This window comes from Sprattus sprattus (assembly GCF_963457725.1).
Source record: "Sprattus sprattus genome assembly, chromosome: 3".
Taxonomy (NCBI): Eukaryota; Metazoa; Chordata; class Actinopteri; order Clupeiformes; family Clupeidae; genus Sprattus; species Sprattus sprattus.
Genome location: NC_137922.1, coordinates 21,127,194 through 21,140,679, shown reverse-complemented (window position 1 = coordinate 21,140,679; position 13,486 = coordinate 21,127,194). Strand labels below are relative to the sequence as shown.

The 13,486-nt window shown below is 41.2% G+C and overlaps 1 protein-coding gene across 1 annotated transcript in view; it reads right to left on the bottom strand.

Annotated features, from left to right (window-relative positions):
* The window catches only part of abcb11b (ATP-binding cassette, sub-family B (MDR/TAP), member 11b), a gene marked incomplete at both ends in the record, with an annotated part of 30,130 nt that extends 25,172 nt beyond the window's left edge, over nt 1-4,958 (bottom strand). Inside the window, 9 exons of the mRNA XM_080835399.1 lie at nt 387-561; nt 1,054-1,178; nt 1,748-1,919; nt 2,777-2,910; nt 3,764-3,851; nt 4,085-4,329; nt 4,415-4,466; nt 4,738-4,753; nt 4,883-4,958. Coding sequence (XP_080691525.1) covers nt 387-561; nt 1,054-1,178; nt 1,748-1,919; nt 2,777-2,910; nt 3,764-3,851; nt 4,085-4,329; nt 4,415-4,466; nt 4,738-4,753; nt 4,883-4,958 — 1,083 coding nt within the window. The remainder of the gene's footprint in view (nt 1-386; nt 562-1,053; nt 1,179-1,747; nt 1,920-2,776; nt 2,911-3,763; nt 3,852-4,084; nt 4,330-4,414; nt 4,467-4,737; nt 4,754-4,882) is intronic.
* Between the last annotated feature and the right edge of the window lie 8,528 nt (nt 4,959-13,486).

The following is a 13,486-nucleotide window of genomic DNA, read 5'->3' as shown; positions in this document are numbered from 1 at the left end:
TCCATATAAGGGCATGTCTGTATAATATGGTGATCTTGTGCATATATCCATATAAGGGCATGTCTATAATATGGTGATCTTGCGCATACATCCATATAAGGGCATGTCTATAATATGGTGATCTTGCGCATACATCCATATAAGGGCATGTCTGTATAATATGGTGATCTTGTGCATATATCCATATAAGGGCATGTCTGTATAATATGGTGATCTTGTGCATATATCCATATAAGGGCATGTCTGTATGATATGGTGATCTTGCTCATATATCCATATAAGGGCATGTCTGTATAATATGGTGATCTTGTGCATATATCCATATAAGGGCATGGGCATGTCTGTATGATATGGTGAGCGTGCATCGGCTAAGACGGGGCCCAGACCTGGAGCAGGGTGCCGGGGCTGTACTCCTGGGTGTCCACCACCAGGCTGGAGCCGTACCAGAAGGCCAGAGCGTAACACAGGAAGATGATGAACCACATGTAGCCCGTGAAGAAACCCATTATCAGGCCCTTCCTGATGCCCCAGCGCTGGGCAGAGATCAGGTTCTTGTCATATCTGAGCCGAGAGAGGGGGGGGGGGGGGGGGGGGAGATTGTGTAGTTTATGTCAAAATCTTTTGGCAATTTCAATTTGAGAGAGACAGCGAGACAGAGAGAAGGAAATGACGGAGGAGAGACAGAGAGACATTGTGTAGTTTATGTCAATATCTTTTGGCAATTTGAATTTGAGAGAGAGAGAGACAGAGATAGAGGGAAGAAAATGATGGAGGAGAGACAGAGGGGAAGAGAGACACAGAAATGGATACAGGCACAGAGAGAGAATTGGAGACAGAAAAACAGATAAAGAGAGAGAGGGCAGAGAAAGAAAGATGAAGAGAGAGAGAGGGCAGGGAAAGAAAGAGGAAGAGGCAGAGAAAGGTAGTGGTGACTCGCATTCGATTCGCTGATCGCTGATCGTTGTCTTTAAATCGCTACGGATAAAAGTGTCTGCTAAATACCCACCCTTAACTTTTAGCTCCCTTTAAGTTAACAGCACCATGTCTACCTACCTGTCCACCTCCTTCATCTCGCCTCCGAAGGCAGCCACGGTGCGGATGGAGGACAGGACCTCGTCTGCCACCGCTCCAGCCTTGGCGTAGGCCTGCAGCTCCTGCCCTGTGAGCTTGGCTACAAACTGAACCAATGTGGACTCATATCAAATACTTATATCAAGGACTCATATCAAGGTCACATCCCAAGGACTCAGTCCAAGGGCTCATACCAAGGACTCATACCAAGGACTCATACAAAGGACTCATACCAAGGACTCATATCAAGGACTCATACCAAGGACTCATACCAAGGACTCATATCAAGGACTCATACCAAGGACTCATATCAAGGACTCATACCAAGGACTCATACCAAGGACTCATACCAAGGACTCATATCAAGGACTCATACCAAGGACTCATACCTAGGACTAATATATGATGTGGCTATACATATTATTCAACAGACATCAAAACATTGCTATACAACATACCCATACTAAATGCAAACATATGTTTCAAGGCAATTCAAATAATTGAAAGGTTAAAAATTATTGTTTTATTACGTAAAAACAAGATTACACTACTTTAATTCATAGTGCTACCCATGTTTCATTCAATCACACAAACACACACACACACACACACACACACACACAAACATACACACACACACACACACACACAAACACACACTCTTCCTCTTTCTTACCAGTGCCATGAGAGCAGCTCCCACTCCGATGAGTGGCGAGACGGCGATGATGACGAGGGTGAGTTTCCAGCCCTTGACGAAGCCCATGAGGAAGCCACATACGAAGGTTGTGAAGCGCTGGATGAATATGCCCACCTGGTCCGCGATGGCATCATTTATCTTGTTGATGTCACTTAAAGGGAGAGAAGAGCAGCAGAGATAGAAAGCAGTCAGTCCCTCTGAGATCTTGCGAGGGTTTGTTGTGGCCAAAAGTGAATGAATTTGCTGTGGGAATTCTCCAAAATTGCAAGGGGTATTTTTCCCAACTTCCTGCAGGAATTCTTAAAAATTGTGATTCCACCAGGATGTTGTGAGGGTTTTTTGTGGTGTTGCAGCTGTGTGTTTGTGTGCATGTATTTGTGTGTGTGTGTGTGTGTGTGTGTGTGTGTGTGTGTGTGTGTGTGTGTGTGTGTGTGTGTGTGTGTGTGTGTGTGTGTGTGTGTGTGTGTTTGTTTGTGTGTTTGTGTGTGTGTGTGTGTGTGTGTGTGTGTGTGTGTGTGTGTGTGTGTGTGTGTGTGTGTGTGTGTGTGTTTGTGTCATGCACGTCAAGCATGTCCTGAGGGACACTGTCAGGAGTTGTTTCATGTGCCTACATTAAATCAGTGCTCCCATCTTTGACTTTTTTTATGGAAAGATAGCTTTTTTAACATACTTAGGGCAACCATACATTGAGACTCATTTAACTTTTTTAGACCTTCATGACCATTAGGTGGTGTTGGTTAAATCATATTCAGATATTACCATATTCTGCCCTTTTACACTCAGTTCCTTCCTTTAAATGATTTTTGTTTGTGTTAATAACCGAGTGTATTTGCTGAAAGCTATTGTGTGTGTGTGTGTGTGTGTGTGTGTGTGTGTGTCTATGTGTGTGTGTCTATGTGTGTGTGTACTGTGTGTGTGTGTGTGTGTGTGTGTGTGTGTGTGTGTGTGTGTGTGTGTTTGTGTGTGTGTGTGTGTGTGTGTGTGCGTCTGTGTGTGTGTTTTCCTCACTCAGACATGCGTGTGTTGAGCTCCCCCGTAGAGTTGCAGTCAAACCAGCCGATCTCCATCCTCATCACTTTCCTGAAGTACATCATGCGGATGATCTGGATCTGCTTCGCAGCTGCAGTCACCCAGAGGGAGATCTGAGAAGCAACGGGCAATCCAGTTAAAACACACTATTGTGAATTGAAATCATACAATTGAAATCATACATACTATTGAAATCATACAATATATATGGTCCCTCTTGTGACGGGCTGGGTCTCACTGCTTATGCAAAGGGGAGTGGAGTGGATTTAGGAGAGGCAGTGGCATTTTGGCACACTACTAAAATGAACGACTCTTAAGTCCTTCATTCATACCAAAGAGGTGAGCCGCCCATTTCATGAGGTACTAAATGGTTAGTACCTCCTTAAAGGCACCCAGTGCAACTTTATGTAAACATTCAATGACAAATAAACATTCAATTTCTAGTCTTTTTTACACTTAGTAAGTTTCAATAACTCCATACCATTACATATCGACATTCAAGGAGCAAAGATGAGACGTCGTTGTGTGGTGAGAACTGATAGAAAATCGTAAACAACAACAATCGCCAGTGGGGAGAAGCCATTTTTCCATTGACTGGAAGCCTGCTTTATTTATTGTAGGTTACAAAAAATAAAGAAAATGGCGGCGATTGTTGTTGTTTACGATTTTCTATCAGTTCTCACCACACAACGACGTCTCATCTTTGCTGATTGAATGTCGGTATGTAATTGTATGGAGTTATTGAAACTTACTACGTGTGAAAAAGACTAGAAATTTAATGTTTATTTTTAAGCCTCGAAAGTTGCACTGGGTGCCTTTAATGGTTGACTGCTACTTCAGCATTGATGTGTTTACTCTTATTTAGTCGACAGATTAAACAAATAAACCCCGTTTTAAGTTGCAGTTACACTTTAAGAAAGTAAAAGTCAGGTGTTCCCCTGAGGCAACATGAGATCCTTCACTTACTTGAAAATATCCAAGAATGAACACAGCTGCTCCAATGCCAACATAGTAATACGCGAAGTTGGTCATCTCATATTCAATGTCTAAAATGCTGAAAATAAACGGGTTCATTTCATAAATACCATTCATGTAAAATAATAAGGGATAGTCGTAGACATTTAAACTTCGGATGTCACTGTTCACTGAAGCAGGTGAGCTTTCAATGTTTGGTAAACAGAACATATGGTTTTTATTGTATGAAAACACCATATGCATTGGAAAGTGGTGGTTTTGAAGTATTCTCAGGCCTGACTATAGACAGTCATGTTATGAGACGTATCTTACCCGCAAGCTCTAGTCATATTCTGCTCCAAGTTCTCTTCGTCGGTGAGATTACGAAACTGGATAGTATTGTTCAAACAGTGCTTCCCCGGATCTTCAAGCATTTGTAGTTCGATGTCATACTCAATAAAAGTGTCCGTTAGCATCCCGAAAACCAGCAGCATTAACGGCTGCGCTGAACCGTGCACAACAGCGCATAGACTGCCTGTGATCATCATCATAATTTCGCGGCAGCTGGCAAAGCGAAACTGTGCACAAGAATGAAAGGTTTTGATGTAAAAATCTGAATTGAGTGAAAATAAGAGAATATGGTGAAAATCTGTCTGGCATTACCAGTTGAAAGAACCCAACCCGGATGGCTGGTTGTTCTTTCTTGTCCTTCGATCTGAGAAAGAAACAGAGAAACAAGTAAGACTAGCATGAACAAAAACACATTAAACTTACAACTTACAACAAAACTTACTTTTTGGTGTCTTTTGATGTCGACATTGTCCTAAAATGCAGAGAAAAACAATATCAAATGCTCATAATGTTATACAATTAATTAATTTCAATGTAAAATTGAGTTAGTCACTTACATGTAATCTCCATTTTGGCCTATAAAAGAAAAGTAATGAATACTATTAATCAACTAATCACTGAAGATACCTGTTCACATGGTTAACAAAGGTCCTGGTCCACATTCACATCACAGTTCACATGGTTAACAAAGCACGTTCCATGAATTGAAATTACACCTTACAACAGCAACTGTTAAACATCTTTATACATAAAACAATATGATGACATGGTCCCACTCACCTTCATCTGCTATGTCATAGGCATTGTTTTCTTGCCCAAACTTTTTGATACTTCGTAACTTTACAGACCCTGGCATTGTGTTGGTATGTCTGAGATGCGTTCAGAAAAGTTCCACAGGATTCTTGCTAGGCCCGGGCCAGGTTTGCCCCAGGGTCAGGTACTACGGGGACTGTATGAAACTACCCGTCGCAGAAACCTCCACCAAACCACCACCCAAGAGCTGAGATGGTGTCCTAGTCTTGTCCCTGTCCACGGAGGCTAGAGCCAATAAACTAGGCCAGTTTGACCACCAAATATCCTCCTGTAAAAGTCAGAGGTGTTGCTGCAAACATGCATCCACCCGACTGGCTTCACCTGAAATGATCACATGGAGAGAGACAGAGACAGACAGAGTTGGAGAGGTGCGGTTGAGCCTCTGCTGTGTGTGGATGCTTTGGGTCCACTCTACACACTCTCCACGTGATATCGGAGGACAGGAGGGTCAGTATGCCGCCGCAGAGGTAAGTGTCCGGCCGGCCAGTGCCGTCAACGTAGGGTCAGTGACTCAGCAATGCAAAGACAACACGCTGACAATCACAGCAAAATCAATCAGTATGTGTGTGTGTGTGTGTGTGTGTATGTGTGTCTGCTCCCCTCTGCTAAAGTGAGTGACCAAAAATGTCCGCTTCAGCTTGACACATCTGAGCTTAGGGTAAACACAAATTGTATACGTAGGCAGATGCTGATGACTTCCAGATGCTTGATTTCCAGCTGTTGGAGCAAAATATTTCAACTTTTCAGAATGTAATATCTATTTAAGCATTTAAAGATGCGTCTACACATTTAAAGATCTATGCACACAAGTGTTTAATATAATGCATGTTGTGAAACAAACAAAAGTTGTACCCTGTTATGTTCAAGAGGCATTAGGCAGCATTGGGACAGGAAAAAGTAAATATAATTGGTGCGATTTTCAAGCACTGAGTGATGGCGACAGAAATCCGTAACTCGTACTTGAAATCCGTATCCGTAATGCGTAACTGAAATCCGTAACTGAAATCCATATCTGCAGACAGATTTTGAAAGTGAAGATAGTTTTTGAAATTGTAGATAGTTTTTGAAAGTGTAGATACATTTCGTATTTGAAATCTGTATCTGTAGATAGGTTTTGAAAGTGTAGATGGTTTCACAGATACAAAATCTATATTACAGATACAAAATCTATTACAGATTACAAAATATTTATGGCATTGATCTGATTCCATATGAGGTACCTAGGGTGAATTTTCACCTACCACTGAGTTTAAATGGGAGCCTAAGAAATGCAGAATCTTTTGTGAGGTTGTCATGCAGTTTCTTATATCAGTTCACTTTCTCACTCTTCAAAGAGGCAGCTTGAGAAAAAATGTAACTTTGAATGCAAATTGCATTGAAGCTGAAACATGTGGTATATTTCAAAGGGCACTTATCTTACCAACCAAAGATAAGAGCTTTTTTTAATCACTGAAAACATTTCTTTATAGTCACTTCTAGTCAGCTTGTTTTTTCGGAGAGTCTAACCAAAGTCTCTGATTAAATACCTTTTTTCAGATCAGTTTTAACTGATCGAGTTAGTCTCATACTAAAACTGCCTCCGTTAGGAGAGCCCATCTCTTCAACCACTATGTCATATTGTCTTAACAATATAGTTCCCCATAGTTTTGTCTCATAAAATTAACATTCACACTGAAATAGTCTACACCTTTCCCATGATCCTTGGTGTTAGTGCTATGACAATTTCCCATACTTAAATAAATATATTTAAGCTATTTTAGATTAGATTATTGTATTCTTACTTCCTATAAAGAAACCTTTTCTGTTTTGATTTATACTTCTATTACCTTTGACTGATCTTGACTGTTAGGTTACATATACACACATAAATGTATATTCCCTCTTTTTTTAACAAATTATTTCTCTCTCAGTCCACTTTCACTCCCCCCCCCCCCCCCCCACCCCCCCCCCCCCCCTTCTCAGGTCTTTTCGGTGTTTACCCTCCAGACACTTTACAACACGTCCTTAGGAGACACTCGTCAGTGTCAACCCAGGTTTCTACTAAACCTTTGGTTAAGAATAGGCTTATAGTCCGCAAGAGTTATAGAGGCAAGAGTGAGGGATCAATAAGCAGGGAAATCAATAACTATTTCAGATTCTCACCAGTTCGTTTTGGAAATCACATCGCAGAGGCTGCACAAGCCCGCGTCAGAGGTGCTCCATCTCATTTGTTTTTTTTGTGAGGAGTTTGAGGTCAGGGATTTTCCCTGGGATGATCAGTCCCCCACTAGTTCACGGGTAAAGACACCTCAGTTGGGCGATCCCACTTCTGACACCAGCTTGTGATGGAAATCTGATAATAACCAGTCTAATGAGATCAGTCGTCGGCAGAAGGATCAGAGACACACAGAGTAAACAGCAAGCATTGAGAATCAGATGAATTCTCTTACAGGCAGTGTCTATTTAACCGAGTTACAGAGATAAGAAGAACAGGGAGTATCACTGTTCCAATACATTGTATTCTCAAGGAAAAAATGAATCACACCAGTTCTCCTCAAAGATTCATATGACGTGCTTTACACAATTACACATGCAATTTGCATAATTTCTAATACAAATATCAGTCTAAATGCTAAAATTGTTGAAATATAAATAATCATTTGCAAAATGTATGGATTCTCCCTCACGGGATTGTCTATCACATCTCTTTCAATCTCCCTTTTTGCCTTTAGGAAGGTTTTCCTGGAAAACAGTCATCAAGGCAACAGTGAGTAACCATCACCAGAGGTTTGTCCGAGGTCTAAGACCGTCATGTGTTGGTTCTCCATGTAGTATAATGGAGACCCGATCCGAGACCCCTGCTGAGTAAGACCCGGACTTAGCCTTCATCTGGCATGGATCAGGAGTCAGATTAGCATAATATGGCAGAGAATAAATCAAAAGGGCAATGTGTGTTAACCAAATGGGTTCCTCTTTTCCCTGTCTGTGTGAAAGAGACTTGGTGACTATGCACATGTGTCTGCCATTTGAGGAAACATGGTAACAGAAAGGGGGCCAATTAATCAAACAAAGTCTGGAATGTAAATATTAACTCTGCTGAGATTCTGGCTACACTCAAGCAGTTCTTCAGAAAAAGGTCACTGCCCTCACTCTCTCTATCAGCCTTCCCATAGCCTATACCTATTCCTAGCATTATTCAAATTCTTTATTATGTTACTTTGGAAGCCTTTATTAGCCGTTCAATGACCCATTCAGGATCAATATTCTGGGTCTTTCATCAAACTGCTATTAGCTTAACTATTCATTATATGTGAAGAGCAGAAACATACCCATATGATATGCGATGTGTTTTTGATTAGATTAGTTAGATTCAACATTATTGTCATTGCACAGCGTAGTACTGAGACAACGGAATGCAGTTTAGCATCTAACCAGAAGTGCAAAATAGCAATAAAAGTGCAGAGTGCATATGTAAAGTGGAATAATTGAATAAATATGATATATACATATATACATCGCTATCCCCGTGGAGCAGAGTTCAGTAGGGTGACAGCCACAGGGATGAAGCTGTTCTTGAACCTGCTCGTACGTTGAACCTGCTCGGACTTTTACGGTCGGCGACAGAGCAGCTGCTATACCATGTTGAGATGCAGTTTGTGAGAATGCTCTCAATGGTACAGCGGTAGAAATTCTCCAGAATCTGAGGAGACAGATGGACCTTCTTCAGTCTCCTCAGGAAAAAGAGACGCTGGTGTGCCTTCTTAACTATTGATGAGGTGTTAAGGGTCCAACAGAGGTCCTCAGAGATGTGGACACCCAGGAACTTGAAGCTGGCAACACGCTCAACCTCCATCCCGTTGATATGGATGGGGGTGTGTGCGTCATCTTTCTTTCTGAAGTCCACAATAAGCTCTTTGGTCTTCATGGTGTTGAGGGCCAGGTTGTTGTCAGCGCACCACAGCGCCAGGTGCTGGACCTCTTCTCTGTAGGCCGACTCATCGTTGTCGCTGATGAGGCCAATCACCGTTGTATCGTCTGCAAACTTGACAATGGTGTTAGAACCATGTACAGGTGTGCAGTCGTAGGTGAAGAGGGAGTAGAGAAGAGGACTTAGCACGCAGCCCTGTGGCACGCCTGTGTTCAGGGTGAGGGTTGAGGAGGTGTGGTTCTCTAACCTAACAGACTGGGGTCTGTTGGTTAGAAAGTCCAGTAACCAGTTACAGAGGGAAGGTTTGATACCCAGGTGACTGGGATTCATGATCAGTTTGGAGGGGATGACAGTGTTGAAGGCTGAACTGAAGTCAATGAACAGCATCCTCACATAGCTGTTGTTATTGTCCAGGTGAGAAAGGGCGGAGTGTAATGCCGTGGAGATGGCATCCTCCGTACTCCTATTCTTACGGTAGGCGAATTGGAAGGGGTCCAGTGTGGGTGGCAAGCAGCTTTTGAGCTGAGCCAGGACCATCCTCCTCATGACGGTGGGGGTCAGTGCAACAGGGCGGAAGTCATTTAGACTCACTGCAGTGGAGTGTTTTGGCACCGGCACGATGGAGGTATTTTTAAAGCACGCAGGGACAGTAGCTTGGGCCAGAGACAGGTTTTATGATTTAAGATGAGTTATTATGATTTATGATGACAGGTGTTATGATTGTTCATGGCAGTGATCACTCATAGTGAAGACTTCAATACTGTTGGGAAAAGGTCTTTGAAAGCTTTTTGAAATGGAACTTTATAGTCATAACACCCTTCTGAATCCCATACCTAATGCAAGGACGGTCCATTGTTTTTTTAAGGGGCCTGATGAGACTCTTTGCTGTCATCTAGTGGTTGACACCACAAGATCGGGTTCACTACAAGAAGACCTTTTGTGGAATGTAAGTGTAAAGCTGTCTGCTCCAGTCTGCTCTGGTTGGATCTCATTCTCAGTGGTTTATAAACATCCTGTTTCTCTTAAATAGACACTTAACCAATCAGATCTAGTTCCAGATACCTGCCCAGAAACATCCTGCTAGGTGTGTATCGTGCACTGAATGAGCCACTGCATTTAGGATTTTCAGTGCACATTGTCATTGTTTGGGGTGTTAGTGGTACAGTGGTTAGCATTGCTGCCAATCTAAAGGGTTGACCTGTGTCTGTTTCCCGGTCATCACAGCATGCTTTTGTAAGTCGTTTGAATAAAAGTGTAAGCTAAATACCAGACCTTTACCTTTACTCTTCAAAATATCAGTCACAGGAGTGTTTCTGGACGACACACAGTGATAGTGTTTGATTTTTTTTTATATCACTTACAAATTAAAGAATGCAAGCAAAGACACTGATATACAAGTGTTTTGAGGCTACAGTTTAGGTATGGTGGGCTTGTATGATCATGGCCAAGAAGGCCTAACTACTCAGTCAACAGTGTATATTCCAATGTATGTTCAAGTCACTAACAAACACACAATGGCAAAGTTGGATAGGGACACAATGCTACGTCCTGTCTGGGAGCAGCGTTTGGCAGCTGTTTGTCTGCCCAGCGGCCCAATGTCTTCTGCAGTTAAACTATTTGGACTGATTTCTCATTTTATGGCCAAAAAACTTTTATTACGAACTGAACTACCCTGGAGGAGTTGTCTGAGTCTGAGGAAAAAGCAAACCGGTGGTTGTGGCTGAACTGAGGTCTATCTTGAGGTATCTTTGTTATCTGTTGTCTCTGCTAGCGGCAACCCACTCTGGTGCCCAACATGAGTATGGAGGGGGTGGCTCTGGAGCACTGTTTAGGCATTTGGAGATGATGTATTCAACGAAATACTGAAAGAACGTGTCAGCTTAAAACCCAAGCTTGCAAAGGCAGTTTTGTCGATGTTGTATCCCACTGCTCATGTTTTCTAGTTGGTAATATTGTATTTAGCATTTGCGGGCCGTTACAGCGTGAAAGAATGCCTTTACGAATCTCAAGTTTGGATTTCTGGCAGCCGTCTCTAGAAAGTTGTGCGTTGTTGTTGTATCTTTGGTTGGGAACCCAGGTAGCAATCTGACGTTGGGCCAACGTTGGGTTTGGTTGGCTAGGTTGGGGTGACCTATGTAACGTTGGGCCAACGTTGGGCCAACGTTGGTACAGTTGGCCATTTTTGGCTGACCTGTACAACGTTGGGCCAACGTTGGGCCAACGTTGGTAGAGTTGGCTGTGTTTGGTTGACCCACACAACGTATGCCCAACGTTGGGCCAACGTTGGTAGAGTTGGCTGTGTTTGGCTGACCCACACAACGTATGCCCAACGTTGGGCCAACGTTGGTACAGTTGGCCATTTTTGGCTGACCTGTACAACGTATGCCCAACGTTGGGCCAACGTTGGTAGAGTTGGTTGTGTTTTGCTGACCCATATACCATATGCCCAACGTTGATCATGTTGGCCACTTTTTGTTCACCTATGTGACGTACGCCCAACGTTTACAACCAATCCTGGATTTTAGAGATTGTGTTCATTTGTTCATTGATTGATTGCTTTAAAATACAATATTATGATCCGAAAATGTGTTCATTTGTCCATGATTGGATGCTTTGAAATACAATATTATGATCTGAATAATTACAAGGCAGTTTTAGCCTATAGTTAGGGTACGCCTACCCTTGATGGAGGCCTTCTCACATAATATAGGCTAACATTATATTCTCATGATGTGCGGTTAACTGAAATGGGTGCCTGTCGCTTTAAATCATTAATTTTAGACTGCGAAGATATTTGAAGTATTTGTAACCAAGGTTAAACAAAACATATTTTAGATTCTGATATGAATAAATAGTGAATTAAAGTCTAATACATTTTGTATTGGACTGATTAGTATATATTTATAAGTACTTTAGGAATTTAGCATATAATATTGTTTTAATGAATTAATTGTAATAAATTAAATGAAATGTAATGTTGGAGCGCCCTCTACAGGACGTAGTGCGTGCCTAATAGCACGCGCAACTTTTATTTTGAAAGAAGGAAAAAAGAGACGTTGACATTCAGAGAAAAACGGTTTCATAAAGCTTACGGTCACAACTTTTTCAACTCACAACAAGTTAGCGTCTTGATGACCCAATTAGTTAGAAAAATCAGTTTGATGATATTTAGAAGTTGAATTGTTTTATATGAGTTTATTGAAAAAGTACAGTTGTAGTAACAAGTTGTAATTTATGATTTATGTTATGCTAATGGAGTGCTAACGTGTAGCCTAGCCAGCTAGCTACAGTGAAACTACAGAGGATCTGCTTGATGTCTGTACAAGGATGTTTGTTTGAATATCGTACCCTTGAAGATCGAGACGAGGATTGTCCTTGTGTAGTTATCAACACTGAATTATTACTGACTTACCGACTGACTTAATACCCCTTGAAAGACGACAACTGGATGGCGAGCTTCCCACCGAACTAGAGAGAACCAAATTCTACATCACAAGTGACAGTTTGTTAGCTTCATAGCTGAAGACCCACGAAACCCGTAAGACTTTACATGTTTTTATTTTAAGAAGAAATGAAATGAACTTTGATATTTTGAACATTGAACATATTGATTGGATATTTGAATGTATTTATTGTAAATGAGATATCTATTTATGGTTTATGCTAGTTACTGTAAACTTGTAACCTGTGCAAATGTGTTAGGTTATGTGCATTTAGGTTAAGAAATAAGGTTAAGATCAAATGCAAGTTGCTGATCAATAAATACCATACATAAGCCATTGAATAAATACATTAATAAATAGGAATACACGCATAAATAGAATGAATAGTTTTAAATATAGTGTCTAAACAAATAGCTCTTGAAATCACCTCTTGAACTCACTCCACTACAGAATGATGGGAGTGTATAGTGTTGTTATTTTCCACCTTTTGACAAGCTTAATCATGTATGCACAACTATTTCTTTTCATAGGCAAAACATCTCATGAGTTTGGGTTGGACAACCACAAGGACATCGTGAACAGGATAATGCCAGAAACTCTTAGCAATGATTTAGCTGAAAGGTTGGTAGCCTACACATTCATTATATTATCTACCCTACAGAACAACACTTATGTCATGTTCTAAATCAGTGGTTTCTAAAACTGATTTCAAGAGGTGGTGGAATAAATAATATCTTGTTTGTCTTTCACAAAATATTAACTGTCACTCTCCATTCCTCCAAATTCACCACGGCAGAGGCTGAAGAAAGAATAAAAACATGGCTGAAATACAGCGGTGATCGAAATGGAGGAAGGAAGAGAAGATCGGAAAAGGGTACAGATTTCAACAACCAATCAAACAAAGATTTCTAATTGGCTGTATGCTTATATTGCTGACTTATCACAGTGGTGAAATATTAAGTATTTAACTTGAATTTCTTTCCTCAATTTAGAGAGGCAGGTGCATCCTACAACACATCCTCCATCGAGTGAATCTGAGTCTGAATTATCTGACATTGTAAGTTTTTTTTTAGTCATTAGTCCACAGTCCTAATATTACAAATGTCGTAATCTCTTGTTTACCAACACATGTTCTTATGATGAAGTTATTTTGAGCAAGCAAAACAAAATAATAAAACAATTTCTGTTATTTTTATAGGAGCAGAACTGATTGATCAAAGG